General features: G+C 41.1%; 1 protein-coding gene across 1 annotated transcript in view; it reads left to right on the top strand.

Moving 5' to 3' along the window:
- The first annotated feature begins 250 nt into the window (after positions 1 to 250).
- Positions 251 to 17,352, top strand: part of med27 (mediator complex subunit 27) — a 300,082-nt gene continuing 282,980 nt past the window's right edge. The window contains exons 1-2 of the mRNA XM_041193685.1: positions 251 to 495; positions 12,056 to 12,200. Coding sequence (XP_041049619.1) covers positions 293 to 495; positions 12,056 to 12,200 — 348 coding nt within the window. The 5' untranslated portion in view covers positions 251 to 292. The remainder of the gene's footprint in view (positions 496 to 12,055; positions 12,201 to 17,352) is intronic.

The following is a 17,352-nucleotide window of genomic DNA, read 5'->3' as shown; positions in this document are numbered from 1 at the left end:
TCCCTATTGACTCCAGTTTTGCTAGGACTCCATGATGCCACACTCGTCAAATGTAGCCTTGATGTCAAGGGTAGTCACTCTCACCTCAACTGTGCAGTAACTGGTGCATTTCCCTTGGGTCCTGCACTTCATTAACCCCTTGTAATTATCCCTGGGTGTAATAGGAGCTGCGCTGCACTCTGGGCATTGTAGTCCTTCTGGTCTGCGCGTGTGCCAAGGTCCTGTTTCGTCATCAGAGAGCGTCACTCGTCATTAATATGCACCGAAGCGGTTGCCAGACAGTTGTGGGAATATGGCGGATGCTTTGAGTGTTGGGATTAATTTAGATGCTTTTGCTCACGCTATTAATGCTATCCAGCAGCTTCGCTCCAGTGTTACCCGGGTCTTTGACACTCTCAAGGATGGAATGAAGAACAAAGAGATTCTGGAGGGCGGGGAGAAATCCTTCATTAGCGACTTTCAGGAGAACCTTCATGCTGTCAACAAGGACCTGAAGTAAGTCGGGCGCTGAGAGTTTAAGACCAGAACCTGAATTTCAAGCTGCAGAGTGGGTCTTTCTCGGAAAGGAGTGTTTCAGCTGCTCATATTTACAGCTGTGGTTATGGATAAAAAAAATTGGGGCTTGGGGATTTTGGTGCACACAGTCAGTAGTTGCATAAATCCTTCTCGCCTTTATAATGAAGAGATAAATTGAACTGTGGATGTGTCATCCTGTTATGAACATTTGAGATCCAAAGGTAATTTCAGGAGCATGTCTCCATCCATCTGAGCTCTTTACTGTGGCTTAAGGTTATTGTTAGTCATGTCGTTAGGTTTTAGACTTGTAGAGCACTAATATGGGCTCTGACAGCATGCTGATAACAGTATTAGAGCCCTGGGCTCCAGAACTTGCTCTGCCTCCAGCTAAGCTGTTCCAGTATTGCTACAACACTGGCATCTACCTGGCAATGTGGAAAATTGCCCAGGTATGTCCTGCCCACAAAAAGTAAATCAAATTCAACCTGGCCAATTACTGCCCATCAGTCTATTCTCAATCAGCAGCCAAGTAATGAAAGGTGTCATTGACAGTGTTATCAAGCAGCACTTACACAGCAATATCTGCTCACTGACACTTGGTTTGGGTTCTGCCAGGACCACTCAGCACCTGAGCTCATTAAATTCTTGGTCCAAACATGGACAAACGAACCAGAATTCAGAGATGAAGTGAGATTGACTGTCCTTGAGGTCAAGGCAGCATTCGACTGTGTGGCATTTAGGAGCCCCAGAATGAAATCAAGGGGAAAACTCGTCACTCTTTAGAGTCATACCTAGCACAAAGGAAGATAGTTGTGGTTATTGGCAGCCAGTCATCTCAGCCCTGGAACATCACTGCAGAAGTTCCTCAGGGTAGTGTCCTGGGCCCAACCATCTTTGGCTGTTTCATCAATGATGTTATGACTGGGATGAGAGGAGTGCATGAATTATCAAGCCCCACTAATCTGCAGGCTGTACCATTAATTTAAATGTTTAATTTTCTCACTGGAATGGCCAATTGTGTACCTATATCTCTATTACCCAGAAGAAAAGAGACTCTTACGAGGTTTCTTTCAAAAACTCGGAATGATTATTCTAAAACAAAACTTCTTTTAACAGGTTGCAAGTACTGGTTAACACACAATTGGAATCGGGAAGTACAACTGTCTATCTCTTCCTAAAGAATTCATCTGGTGTGCGTGTGTGTTTACAGACAGACAGACACACACGGTCTCTCTGTAGAGATGGGCTTTGAAGGATGGGTGTTATAAAATAGAGGATAAAGTCTGCAGGGTCTCGATGTTGTCGACTTGTTGTTCTCTCGTGTGCTGGTCCCGGTAGATGCCTGGAAGTTCTCACCAACTGGTCCAGCTTTGCAGGTCCAAATGCAGACTGGTTACACTCTGATGAGGGTTCTCTCAGATGAGGTTGATAGTCACACATAATTTTAAGCAAGGTAAAGAGACAGAACCAGTCAAGGTAGCTTTCCTTTCTCAGCTTGTTCTTAACCAAGACTAATTCAAAACAAGCAGGTTCACAACTTCACTTTTTTCCTCTTTCCCATCTGATTGCCTTTTTGTCTCCCTACTTTTCATTCAAGTTCTTTGCAGTTCAAAACAAAGAAACAACTCCTTAAGTACCACATAGGTCAGGTGATGTCTGGAAGAGGCCTGCTTGTTTTTAATTTGACCTTTTTTTAAAAAAAACTCTCAGGTTAGCATCCACATGACCAGATCATGCCAAATCCTTCCATTTTGTAAAAGAAAACTTTAGCCTTGAGAGGCATCGTTCTATTAATGACTTCTCAACCATCATAAGGTCAGAAGTGTGGATGTTTGCTGATGATTGCACAGTATTCAGTGCCATTCATGACTTGTCAGATATTGAAGCAGTCTATTAATTTGCGGCAACACCGGGACAGCATTCAGACTTGGGCTAATAAGTGGCAAGTAACATTCGTGCCACACAAGTGCCAAGTAATGACCATCTCCAACAAGAGAGAATCTAACCATCTCCCCTTGGCATTCAATGGCATTACCATTACTGCCAGATGAAAATCCTGGAACACCCTTCCTAACAGCACTGTGGGTGTACCTACAGCACATGGACTCCAGTAGTTCAAGAAAGTGGCTCAGCACCACCCTTGAGAGCAGTTAGGGATAGCCAATAAATGCTGACCTAGCCAGCGACACTTACATCCTTTGAATTAATAAATTACAATATTTATATATACTGTCTCCTTTCTCCCACTATCAATATGCTGGGGATTACCATTGATCAGAAACTGAACTGGACCAGCAGTATAAGTACTGTGGCTACGAGAGCAGGTTAAAGGCTCTAAAACAAGTAACTCACCTTCTGACTCTTCAAAGCCTATCCACCATCTACAAAGCACAAGTCAGGACTGTGATGGAATACTCTCCACTTTCCTGAATGAGTGCAACTCCAACAACACTCAAGGAGTTTGACACCATCCAGGGCAAGGCAAGCCGCTTGACTGGCACCCCATTCACCACCTTAAACATTCATTCCATCCACCACTGATGCACAGTGAGAGTAGTGTGTACCATCTACAAGAAGCATTGCAGTAACTCGCCGAGGCTACTTTGGCAACACCTTCCAAACCTGTGATCTCCAGCTCCTAGAAGGACAAGGGCAGCAGATGCAAGGGAACACCATCACCTGCAAGTTTCCTTTCAAGCGACACACCATCCTGACTTGAAACTGTAGCACCACTCCTTCATTACTGCCAGATGAAAATCCTGGAACACCCTTCCTAACAGCACTGTGGGTGTACCTACAGCACATGGACTCCAGTAGTTCAAGAAAGTGGCTCAGCACCACCTTTGAGAGCAGTTAGGGATAGCCAATAAATCCTGACCTAGCCAGCGACACCTACATCCTTTGAATTAATAAATTACAATGTTTATATATACTGTCTCCTTTCTTTGTTGCTTCTAAAACTGCAACTGCTATGTTGTGCTAATTTTGGGCATGAGGTATAGTTGCTTAGCTACAAGCTTGGTGAGGCAATGGAAAAGTGGTATTATCCAGAGAATCCAGGGTAATGCCCTGGGGACCCTGAATCCCGCCATGGCAGATGGTGGAATTTGAATTCAACAAAAATCTGGAATTTAAAGTCTAATGATGATTATGAAACCATTGTCAATTGTCGTAAAAACCCATCTGGTTCAATAATGCCCCTTAGGGAAGGAAATATGCCATCCTTACCGGTCTGGCCTACAATGTGGTTGACTCTTAATGCCCTCTGAAATGGCCTAGCAAGCCACTTGGTTGTATCAAATCCCCACAAAGTCTCAAAAAAGGAATGAAACCGGACAGACCACCTGGCACCAACCTAGGCACCAGGAAAGACAGTGGCAAACTCAGCCCTGTCAACCCTGAAAAGTTCTCCTTACTAACATCTGGGGGCTAGTGCTGTAATTGGGAGAGCTGTCTCACAGACTAGTCAAGCAACAGCCTGACATAGTCATCCTCGTGGAATAATATTTTACAGATAATGTCCCAGACACCACCATCCCCATTCCTGGGTATGTTCAGTCCCACCGGCTGGACAGACCCAATAGAGGTGGCGGCACAGTGGTATACAGTCGGGAAGGAGTTGACCTGGGAGTCCTCAACATCCACTCTGGACCCCATGAAGTCTCATGGCATCAGGTCAGATGTGGGCAAGGAAACCTCCTCTTGGTTACCATGTACCGCCCCCCCTGCGCTGATGAATCAGTGCTCCTCCATGTTGAACACCACTTGGAGGAAGCATTGAGGGTGGCCAGGGTGCAGAATCTACTCTGGGTGGGGGTCTGCAATGTCCATCACCTGGAGTGGCTCAGTGGCGCCACTACTGACTGTGCTGGCCAAGTCCTGAAGGACATACCAGGTCTGTGGCAGATGGTGAGGGAACCAACAAAAGGCAAAACATACTTGATCTCATCCTCACCAACCTGCCTGCCACAGATGCATCTGTCCATGACTGTGCAGTGGTCACTCCTACTGACACTGTTGTTGTGGAGTTGATGTCCCGGCCTCACATTGAGGATACCCTCCATCGTGCTGTGTGGCACTACCACAATGCTAAATGGGATAGATTTAGAACAGATCTAGCAACTCCAGACTGGCATCCATGAGGCGTGTGGGCCATCAGCAGCAGCAGAATTGTACTCGACCACAATCTGCAATCTCATGGCCTGGCGTATCCCCCACTCTACTATTACCATTAAGCCAATGGATCAACCCTGGTTCAATGAAGAGTGCAGGAGGGCATGCCAGGAATAGCACCAGGCACACCTAAAAATGAGGTATCAACATGGTGAAACTATAACACAGGACTCATTGCATGCCAAACAGCATAAGCAGCAAGTGATAGAGCTAAATGATCCCACAATCAATGGATCAGATCTAAGCCCTGCAGTCCTGCCACATCCAGTCGTGAATGATGATGGACAATTAAACAACTCACTGGAGGAGGAGGCTCCACAAATATTCCCATCCTCAATGATGGGGGAGCCCAGCACATCAGTGCAAAAGATAAGGCTGAAGCATTTGAAACAATTTTCAGCCAGAAGTGCCAAGTGGATGATCCATCTTGGCCTCTTCTGGAGGTCCCCAGCATCACTGATGCCAGTCTTCAGCCAATTCGATTCACTCCACGTGATATCAAGAAATGGCTGAAGCACTGGATAGTGCCAGGGCTATGGGCCCTGACAACATTCCAGCAATAGTACTGAAGACTTGTGCCCCAGAACTTGCTGTGCCCCTAGCCAAGCTGTTCCAGTATAGCTACAACACTGGCAACTACCTGGCTATGTGGAAAATTGCTCAGGTATGCCCTGTACATAAAGCAGCACAAATCCAACCCGGCCAATTACAGACCCATCAGTCTACTCTTGATCATCAGTAAAGTAATGGAAGGGTTCATCAACAGTGCTATCAAGCGGCACTTGCTTAGCAATAACCTGCTCAATGACGCCCAGTTTGGGTTCCACCAGGGCCACTCAGCGCCTAACTTAATTACAGCCTTGGTTCAAACATGGACAAAAGAGCTGAACTCCCAAGGTGAGGTGAGAGTGACTACCCTTGACATCAAGGCTGCATTTGACAGAGTGTGGCATTAAGGAGCAAAACTGGAGTCAGTGGGAATCAGGGGGAAATCTCTCCTCTGGCTGGAGTCATACCTTAGCACAAAGGAACGTGGTTGTTTTAGGTCAGTCATCTCGGCTCCAGGACATCACTGCAGGAGTTCCTCAGGGTAGTGCTCTCCGGCCTCCTATCTTCAGCTGCTTCATCAATGACCTTCCTTCCATCACAAGGTCAAGTGGGGATGTTCGCTGATTGCACAATGTTCAGCAACATTCACGACTCCTCGGATACCGAAGCAGTCCATGTATAAATGCAGCAAGACCTGGACAATATCCAGGCTTGGGTTGATGAATGGCAAGTAACATTCGCCCCACACAAGTGGCGGGCAATGACCATCTCCAACCAGAGAGAATCTCACCATTGCCCCTTGATGTTCAATGGCATTACCATCACTGAATCCCCCACTATCAACATCCTGGGGGTTACTATTGACCAGAAACTGAACTGGACTAGCCATATAAATATTGTGGCTGCAAGAGCAGGTCAGAGGCTAGGAACCCTGTAATGAGTAACTCACCTCTTGACTCCCCAAAGCCTGTACACCATCTGCAAGGCACAAGTCAAGAGTGTGATGGAATACTCCCCACTTGCCTGGATGAGTGCAGTTCCCACAACACTTGAAGCTTGACACTGTCCAAGACAAAGTCTGCTTGATTGGGACTACATCCACAAACATTCATTCCCTCCACTACTGACATACAGTAGCAGCAGTGTGTACCATCTACAAGATGCACTGCTGGAATTCACCAAGGCTCCTTAGTCAGCACCTTCCAAATCCACAACTACTGCTATCTAGGACAAGGGCGGCAGATAGATGGGAATACCACCACCTGGAAGTTCCCCTACAAGTCACTCACCATCCTGACTTGCAAATGTATCGCCATTCTTTCACTGTCACTGGGTCAAAATCCTGGAACTCCCTCCCTAACAGTGCTACACCACATGGACTGCAGCAGTTCAAGAAGGCAGCTCACCACCACCTTCAGGAGCAACTAGGGATAGGCAATTAATGCTGGCCCAGCCAGCGAAGCCCAGATCCCATGAATGAACGAAAAAAGTAGCTACTTTGTATGGAAATTGCTTTCAATTTGTTTTACCTCTTTTGTACAATTGAAACTAACAATCCTATTCTTTAAGCAGTTTATGTATGAACAACTTTGCAAATATATCTATACATTTCAGAATGAATGAAGGCCTGTATAATTCCTGAAGAAAAATGACAGACATGACTTTAGCATTGCTGGTTAAGTATTTAACAATAGAATTATGCACCAGCTACCTGTGTGTGTATGTTTAGCTGGAACGGCAATGTTCATCATTCACTGCCAATGTACTCTGCCCTTGGCAAGCAACCCAGGCAAATTTGCAGCTTGATCTGGGGTATTGCAAGTTTGTTCATAGTCTTTGTAGTTTCCTAAATTGCTGTATGTGACTGTTAACTCATGGACTTGACAGAAATATCTGAAGGAGTGTTTCATTCGGCTACTTCCCCTTGAACACAATGAGGTGTAACTTGAGATTTATTTGGTATGTGATCTTGAATTGGTCCTCTGCAGCATGGTGATGTGAGCTTTTACTTTATTAAACATTCTGTGTATCCATTTTCCAGCAGTTTACATCTTTTTCCAGATTTCTTTCAAGCTTGTGAAGTACTTTGCAGGTGACTGGAATATAGGGTAGAGGTAGGTGTGTAGGAGTTTCCTAGGTTGCAGAAGTAAAGCTCTTGGTGGGGATGGCTTAGATTTTGTACCATTTTAGTTGAACCATGAAAATACCCAAGAATGTAATTATAGATTTTGTGCTTCAAAATTTTAATTGTCTGGAGGAAAGATTTAGTGGCAGATAGTACTAGGATGAAGTATTGTTGGTGGCAGATAATGAGAGCAATTTGAAATGATGAATTAAGAAGTGTGTTGGCACAATATTAAAGGATGCTCTTGAGTATAATTTTCTCTACTTATATTGATGATGATACCCTTATGAAGCCCATATATATATATATATATCTTTTTCAATCAAGAGGAGCTTGGGTGAATGTCACTTTTAAAGCCCTTTCTTGTGTTAGTTTTGGTTTGAGGCTAATTGCAAAAATGCATGTTAGTGTAAAATCAGAGGTACATCAGACAATGAAACCACCTGCCAAATCCAAAAATGATGGTTGATATCAACCAGCATTGTGGCGACCCCATGTAACATTGGGGGAAAATATGTTGAAGAGTGTGTAAAAAGAGGAAATGTCACAAAGGCATAACCCTATGGATTTAAAAAAATCGCTAATCCCTGTGATTCTATTACTTAAAGCATTTAATTTCTTGTTGTGTTTCCTTGAATTTCTCTACAAAGCTCACCAATGACTTTACTACAACATGTTTATATTGAGCTTTTTTTGGTGAATTGACTCATTCATGGCTTCTTTATAATATTCAATGCAATGTAAAGGCCAAAAATAAGCTTCCATTTGGTTTTCAATCATTGGGTGCTGGTGGGAATTTTATAGAAAAAAAATCCTATAAATTGAAATGGGATCTAAGAATAAATTCATTGCTCCTAGTGAGAGGGGGTGGCATATACACTAGAAAGATCTCTCACCTAGGGCAGCACCCCCTAGACTTAAATTCTTGACTCTTGCTCCTTTTGAGCATGGCTTCTCCCAGGGGCACAAAAATTAACATCTAGTTAACTGCTAAGAAAACACAGCACCATGGATTGTTTATAATGTGAAGTAGATGGAATCACCCCCAAGCAGCAGAATGCCCCCTTGTGATGAAAAAAGTAATAGATCATAAGCTATTTTGAAAACTTAAGAATTGGTGGTCCATTGATCGCTCAGTAATTGGCAAGTAGACTGTTGAAGTATAGAGCAGCAAAGGGGGGGCCCGTATTTGATGGCTGACCTGCACAAATTAACTTGCTGCAGCGGTGCTGGGTTTGCTACAGTATTCATTAGCCTCCCTTGGATGATAAAGGCAAAAATCAATCAAGGTTCATCATTTTCCTGTCCTGTAACCTATGTGTGGCATGCAGTTGAAGAAAGGCTTGTGTAGTATGATGCATTTATTTTGTGCCCTGTTGAGCTCCTTTTTCTTAAGACTTGTAGCAAGGAGCAAGGAAGTGGCTAAACTTAATTTGACCATTACTTTTTTAATTTTCATACAAAGCTGAATATGTGACTCTCTGGGTTTGATAATGTTTTTGGAAATGACAATTGGACTAGCAGGATAAAATAACACAGGATGATGTAAAATCTATTTATGTTTGAATTCTAGGCTTTGCCACTTGCCTCGGCTAAGTGTTAGTACTCTCACTTCAGAGTCAGAACATGTTCCACTCTGGAGACTTCTTGTAACCTAGGCTGGCATTTCAGTGCAATACCAAGGGAGTGCTGCAGTGTTTGTGGTGCTACCTTTAGGATGAGACATTAAGCTGAGACCCATTTGCTTTTGCAAGTGGATGTAAAAGATCCCAACCTAATTTAAAGAAAAATAGGGGAGGTCTGCCTGTGTCCTGGCTATCATTTATCCCTCATCTAAATTTGGTCATTTGTTTCCTTGCTGTGTGTAAATTGGCTGCTTCATTTTCTACATTACAGCAGTGACGATGCTTCAAGAGTATTTCATTGGCTATAAAGTGTTTTGGAATGCCTTGAATGACATTATAAATGCATGTTCTTTCCTTTGTCTTGCCCATTGTTTCTTTCTTGACAGTAACGGTGCAGTCAGCATTTACTATGCCCTTTTATACAAATTTTTAATGTTTCAAGTCATTCTAACTCATCTCTAATTGACCAGGAAGTCCAGGATAGGTTTGCTGCCCCAGCTGCATTAGCTAACCTCAGTAAGGATGACAATTGTGATTTAACAATGACTTGAACTGTGAAAAGGGACATTAGAAAAGTTCTCAATCCTAATTCCTAGCAAGACAATTAGCACTGCATTGAGTTTAAAATTATTAACCTTCTTGACCCTGGTTTAATGGAAACAGTTGGAACACTTATCCTGTCTGTATTGACCGGAGGACCTATGTGAAATGGGTTTGCAGTTCTATTCTGATTTTAATTTGAATTCAAAGCAGAAAATTGAACAGAATGTACATGTTTGTGCTAAATTGTTAGTCTCCCAGGTGTCATAAAGGTGTTTTTTCTGAGAGCCATGTTGCTTTACATCTAATCCATGCTGTAGCTCAATGGTTCTCAAGCAGGGGTCTATATTCCTTAGGGGCTAACACATGTATCGAGGTCCGCTAGATATAGCATATGTAAAATGCGGATCTTGTGCATCTGCCTATGGCTTTTGCTCTCACACTGAGTATTTACTGTACTTTCAAAACTACATTTTCTGTGTGCGTGTGGGGGGGTGGCTGGGGGGGGGGGGCGTTCCTGAAAGGAATCTGCATTAAACAAACATCCGGTTGTGCAAAGTAGCATCATTGTACGTGGTAGAATGAACCAGTCAGCTTGGGGCTGTATGATTTGAATGTGAAATGTTAGGAAAATAATTTTCATAATGTTATTAGAATATTTTTGTAAGGTAGGAATAGGTGTGTGTGCACATCTTAATTAAAGACAGCTGGTCTGAAGGCTTTGATGTATCATAAGAGAAGCTAGGTTTCAAATGTTAAATAGGTAAATAGGGCTGAAGTTTTATAATGTGAGGGGTAAAGGGAAAATTTGCATCTGCACATAAACCAGAGTAATGTGAATTTCAAGAAGAGATAGTGAAATGTTACACTTAGCCAGAAGAAGCCGATGTGTTTATTTTTTCCCAAAGCTTACTGATAAAATTGGTGCTAAGAAAGATTATTAGAAAAGTAGAGTTGAAAAGGCATATTCGGACAATGGGATTTTTATTAAAAAGGAAGAAACCTGTATAAAAGGAGATGAGGTTGTGTGTAAGAGAAGGCATTCTAAGATCTAACAAGTGTGAAAAGCCTCCAGCTAAGCTTTATGTTGTTGTCTTCACGAACTGAAGTGAAGAAAACTCACTTTGAATTCGACTGTTCAGGGTATTGTGCTACTTTGCCTGGGTCTTTTAAAATCTGTGTGTTTTATAGTTGCCTTAACGGAGATGTAAATGGGAGTTAGATTAACTAGGGGAGCTAGAAGTTAGTATAGTGGTAATTTGTAAACCTATATGTGCTTAAAATCATTTTTTTTAAACTATAGGTTTAATTTAGTTTTGTAAGAAACCTATAAGACTTAAGACTTGATGACCTTATTACTACTGAATTCAAGGCACGCATCTCGAAATAAATACAAATTGTAAATTAGTTAGGGCAGCTATTTCAAGTTTCCCTCTGGGATTTGAACAGCTCAGCATTTATCATCCATTGTGCCATAACAAGACGTTTGGGTTGTGAAGAGATCCAAATGAGTGAATGAATTGAGTGTGCAAATGAGGTGGGCGACCCTGGGGCCTCATTGTCTTTGGGCTATTTTTCAGTTTCATGCCTCAGGGCTGCTGAGCTCTTCACACCTTTGTTTTATGTTTTTGCTACTTTTTTCCCCCCTTCTTACCTGTTTGTCAATTGTGTCACATTGACTATACAAGCTGCCTTTTTGACCCATGTTCGGATACGGTGATGACTCCTGTTCACTTTATCGTAAAAGGAAAAGGACCCTTTAGGCTTTTCTGAAACAAAATAATAGTTAAAGGGGGTTTTGTGTTATTCAGTATAGAATTGGGAACCAGCTGTTTGCTCAGCCTTTGTGGCCAACGGGTTACATTTTGTCTTCCCCATAACATACTATTGGGCAGATAAGGAGCCTCACATGGCAACACATCACTACTCCCCTTACCCAAACCACGATCTGGTGTCCAGCAACTAGTTTCATACTGAGTAAAACAAAAAAAAACAAATACATGTTTCATTGTATAACTAATTTTTTTCACACAGATAACGTACTTGTGTTATGCTACAGAGTCTGTGGAATTATTTTATAACACTGGAGGGATGACTTCGGAAACAAAAAGGTTGAGAACTCTTGTTGTAGCTGACCTAATAGTGCTTGCTGTTGAAACGAGACAAAATGTGGAAAGTATTGCATTCAGTATGGATATCCTACCCAAGGTGTTTTGAACAATTTAACTGTTAAGCAGAGTCAGAAGATATGCTATTTCATAATAAGAGAAGTTAATAACATGTGATTGTGAATGAATTTTATTAATTCAGCAATGCCCTGTGTATCCATAACAAAGAAGAAATTGACATTTGACAATTTGAGAACACCACCATATCCAAGTATCAGTTGGTTTAATTATCTTCTGGTTAATTTTGATTAGAAAAGGTTTAAATTATTTTTGAATTCATTTATTGAAATAAGAATGACTGTGTACATTTTGTATTGCAGAGCTTATGACTGATGGCTGCTGTTGTTTTTGATTTTCAGTGAGTTGGAACGTCTGAGTAACCTGGTCGGGCGACCATCAGAAAGTCACCCACTCCACAACAGTGGCTTATTGAGCCTTGATCCAGTGCAGGATAAAACCCCTCTGTACAGCCAGCTTTTGCAGGCATACAAGTGGTCCAACAAGGTAGGTGGCCTATCAATATTAATGCTTTTCTTTGGCAATTCTGTCACCAACTAGAACGCAACGGTGACTGGTCACTATGAAATTCAAATTTAAACTTTAAAAAAGGCAATTTTGAAAATCTTTATGCAAAATAGACTGTTTAAAGAGAGAGATGATTTTCAGTTAGGCTCTGCTTTCTGTTGCTTAGTTAAGCATTTCTTTTGCAAGTTGGTGTCTTTATAACTGTCTCCTTTATAGCAAAATCAATTGATGGAAAAAAATGCAACCAATCAGAAAGTAACCCTTTTAAAAGAGTCAGCTTTTTGTAATGGCAAAAAAAATTGTAAATGTTTCTAATAGTTTGCTTCACCATGAAATTTTTAGATTTTTAGACACATATGAGCTCGAGCCTAGCCAAAAAAAGTGAGTACATCTATCCGTGAATTGTAAAGAACTTGAATGTGTTTCCTTATTAATATTTCTTTCTTCAGTGTTCAAAATTTGACTAATGATGGACTTTATTTTGGTCTTTATGATGCAGAGTTAGTCAAAGTAAAGCCTTGCAAATTATTAAATAAAGCAGTATAGTTTATCCAGCAGTGAATACAAGATGCCTGGGAGTGACAAGTAGGTATTTTTTCCTCAGCAACCTGTTTAAAAAAAATTAAGAAAATTAAAATTCCTTAAAAATATTTAAGAAAGAATCATCACCCAATGTGGGGCTCAAAACCATGACCCTGGGATTAACAGTCTCATTATCTAATAGCTGAGCTGTGTAGGAAATCCCTGGACTTGTCCAACTTGTTCACTTGTTAAAACAATGATTAACAGTATCTGCTGGCTAAACTTGAAGACCGGATTAAAGAACTTCATCTAGCTGTTAAGGTTATTACTTGGCTCTTTGACTATGCACACACCATAAACAAACAAACTTGTTCAAATAAAGGCAGCCTTTTAAAGCAGGTGGCACTTGGTCTAAAGACAGGTCCACAAGTGACCCCTCGTAAGTATTTCAAAATTTCTGTAACTCTTGCCACTTGCCAACTGGAAAGGCGTCAGGAACAGTTGGATATGTGCCAGCAGTGTTGTAGGCTGAGTCATGAACAACTGTTCCTGACACCTTTCTGGTCGACGGCAGGAGTTGGTGTTCATTAATACCTGGTTTCTAAATGGCACTTTGTACTGTCCTGTATATTTCTTCATGTGGTTGTGTCAAATCACTGCTGTGAATTGCCCTGGGCCATCTTACTACATTACAGATGCTATATAAATGCAAGTTGTTGTGTATATAGAAAATGCTACATGGACCTTATTGAATTAAAAATGAGTTGAACTGAATGGAGGTAACAATTTATGATATGCCTGGTTGGGTTTCAGCTGTTCAATCATACTGCAATGGATAATAGTTTTTCCAATTTGTAAATAATTGGTGTGTGAACTAAATGGATCCACCATGGGTACAGTAGTTGTACACGGTCATGTAATAAATTTTTGACAATTTGGTTTATTCCATTGCAGAGGTTAAGCCAGTATCAGAGAATGCAATTGTGCTCTGAGGGGAAAAATAAGTATTTACCTCCTCTATCTGTTGATCAAAGAAAAAAAAGCCTTCATGTAATTTTAAGCTCCTTCACAAAGTGTTACAGATTTAGACTTTGTTGCACTAATTTGTATTTTTGTGGATGGGAGAAGGAAGAGAAACATTTGTAGTCCATTTGTTACTGAGGTATTGACATTGAAGTCTGCTAAATTGACTTTTCACAATTGTCAAAAACTTGTTAGAGCCCAGTCAATTTCAGCTGCATTTCCCACACAATTATTTTGTTAAAATCAATAGAACTTACTGTATTCTAAGTAGCTCCTGCATTATGCATATGAGCTTAAACTTTAGTCCTGATGTGTGTCTTTGATAAATCCATTTTTTTTGATCTGAGTGTAATGTTTGTTTGAACCTCACTGAAGATGGAAGTTTAAAAAAAATCTGTACTGCTTGCTGTGTATCTTAGTTAATTGTGTAGCTTTTTTAAAAAAGAAAATTGACTCTTGTGCTGCTCACATGGAGTTTGAGTATTTGTTGCTATACAATGAAATGTATAGTATTTTGTTACCCTGGCTCCTGATTTGCAGTGATTGAATCAGTTGGTGTTCTGGAATTTTTGCAGTGGTTTGTAGATTGAATTTGATAACTGCCCATTTTTCTGTTTTAAAAAAAACTCGTGATTATTTTTCCTTATGAATTTCAATATCTATTGTTTTTTTTTAAAAAGTGGAGGGTACATAGGCAGACGATGGGTAATTTAGCAGTAGTGGAGGAAGGAAACTTCAGTTCTGTGGTTGCCCTCATACACCTGTTATGATATAGCAGTTGGTAAAGGCTGTTTAAATCCCAGAGAACTGTTATAACCTGTATTTTCAATTGGTATATTTGATATGCAGCACTGAATTCAGGAATAAAACTGCCAAGCCTTGAGGTATTTTTTAAATATATAAAATTAAAAATGTATTAATTTACAAATTGTTACTCACAATAAGAGGTTGTGGTGGAAGCTTAAATCCAGGCTGGTCTTTTGGTTCAAGCTGGTTTTTCTTCAAGACAACACCTCAGTGCTACTGACTTCCAAGTAGCTTCCACGCAAAAAAGTGTTCCAGCTACATCTATTTAGATGGGATCATCGATGCCCATTGCCTGTTTAACTAGCTGTTGTCTTTAACAAGGTGATTGCCATTTTGACAGATTCCCATCTTTTTAAATGAAAAAGGAACTTTTTAAAAAAAATCACACACCTACATTGTGGGCAAACTTTTACCATATTGCCCCTTATATAATATTTCTGTTCTTATATAGGATAAGTAAACTTATCTTCTACCAAAGCTAGTGTTTTAGCAGATAAGGTGCTTTTCACTACCCTATATTTTCTTGGCCTCCCAAGCCAGTGGGCAACATTTATCATTTTTTCGCACCAAGAATGTGATAAACCCTGCTGTGCTGAAGTATCCATCTGGAAGATTGGCCTGTGAAGCATCACTAAAAATGACCAACCTCATCTTCTGGATCACCCAAGGCTGGAAACTTGAGCACATCTCAGAATTTAAATTTAAAAAAAAATGTTGTATTTGCTCTCAGAACTTGCTGAACTGTAGCATGTTTCATCATGGTACTCATCTCCAAAAACATCGCTAGCATCCAGCCTGGTCTGAGTGCACAACCAGTTCAATTGCCCAATCAAGCTTCTCAACTATTCAGTTTCTTCCTTAGTAGCAGGATCCTCTAAGGGTAGGCCACGAGTCATTGGGATATGATTAACATTTTCTAGATATGATTGTTGATTCAATGTCACTCCTGACTTGCTCTGCTTAATGTCTAAACCTATGTACTTAAAAGGCCCCTGAAGCCTGACTTCCGACCTGGAATTTCTTCTTTATCTTCGATTACCCATTGTTCAAATTCTACAGTCTCCTCACAGGAAATCAACACGCATGATAAATATCCCAGCTAGTTTCTTCTTATGGTACCAGTAGAACATCGCAGGGCCTGCCTTTAACTGAATGCAACCTATTTTCAACAGGACAGATCTCAGAAAAATACTAAACTCTGACACATCATTCAATCCATAAATACACATTCAATTTCCATAGCTTTCCTTCTACATCTCTGACTTCTTTGGGTGGTTTCAAAAACTTTCCGTTGAAACTTCTCCCCCTGTAAAAACACAACCTTTAATATCAATCTCAGGAATAGGATGCCAAAACAGCTAAAAAAAAAACTCCAAACTCACTTTCCCTACAGTAGGCGAGTCCACTGACATCCTGATCTTAGTCTCTCTCCAAAGCCTCGGGCTACTAATCTCGCTTTGGCCTTATACGTTCCGTCTGGGAGTACCTTTTCTGTACAGATCCATCTGAGATAAAGCTGGCTGTCCTGTCAGTTATTTCAGAATTCCTTCCAACTTTCTAACTCTGTTTGGCTTCCTTTATCAGCTTACTTTACAATTTATTAGCAGCTACTAGAATCTCAGTCATAAGGACTTCTACTTCTATTGAGATTGCTAGCTTGCTCTCTAGTCCTCCTTGTTAAGCTATGGCCTTTACTCTCATTCCTCTCCCTTTCTGGACTGCTACTATATGATAGTTCTCCCATGCGAATGGAACCCTGTTTGCCAGTCAGTCATTTTTTTTTTAGGGTCATGACCACTTTCTGGTCCACTGTCAGAACTCATACTACACTTTCTCGGTTTCCACATTTTTACTTTGGTTTACCAATAGGTCTGGTCTCCTGTCCTTCATCCTGCACATTTAGCCAATGTTTATATTTACCAGTGGCCTTTCCTGCTGTCCCTATGATGGTGGCATCCCTGCACACATTGGTCCCTTCTAGCATGTATGTTACCTTTGTTCCTACTTTGGGTAGTTGCCCTTTTGGATGGCTAGAGTTATCCTGTACCTCAGCGTTACTTCGTTCATAGTCAATCAACCCTGTACCTGCCATTGTCTGCTCCTCATAACTATCCAGTTTGTTTGTGAAGTGCATGGTGCCTCCTCAGTACCAATTAACCATGAAGAATGTACCTTAACAGTTTGATTAACATGCTGCACAATTACTACTTTCCCATCACTCCATATTACCTTGCCAGGTCCTTTCCACTCTTTCTGGCCTTGCCTTTTATAATATACCATGTCTGCTTGTCTAAACTGTATCTGATAGTCTTATGCGGCGCTGTAGGGCCTGCTGAATTTTCTCCGAAACCTCAGTTTTAATGAAAGCTTTTCTGCCCGTATGCAAAGCATTCAGATGAGCAGAAAAAGGTGGAGCTAATGCTAATGCCTTTTAGAGCAGGGGAGCATCCGACAACACTGAAAGTAACTTTGGATTTCTTCCATACACCAACTAGTAAGGACTGTACCCCCCAACCATTTGCAAAGAGTTCTTTGCACCGATTGTGCTAGCACCATTTGCAATTTAAAATATTAGCTGATCAATCAGATTGTATGTAACATGTCATCCATTACTGCACTGTGAAAGAAACAAAGACCACTACTAAACGAGCTGCAGTGTGCTTAACTATGATGTTTAAATTTTTGCACATATCTCAAAATTCCTCATTGGCGAATTCCCCACCATTATCTGTGAGGAGCTTTGTTGGTGTTCTTAACCATTTCTCCATGACCTTATCAA

Source organism: Carcharodon carcharias, chromosome 8 (assembly GCF_017639515.1).
Source record: "Carcharodon carcharias isolate sCarCar2 chromosome 8, sCarCar2.pri, whole genome shotgun sequence".
Classification (NCBI taxonomy): domain Eukaryota; kingdom Metazoa; phylum Chordata; class Chondrichthyes; order Lamniformes; family Lamnidae; genus Carcharodon; species Carcharodon carcharias.
Note: the sequence above shows the minus strand (reverse complement) of the source record. Positions and strands in the feature narration are given on the sequence as shown.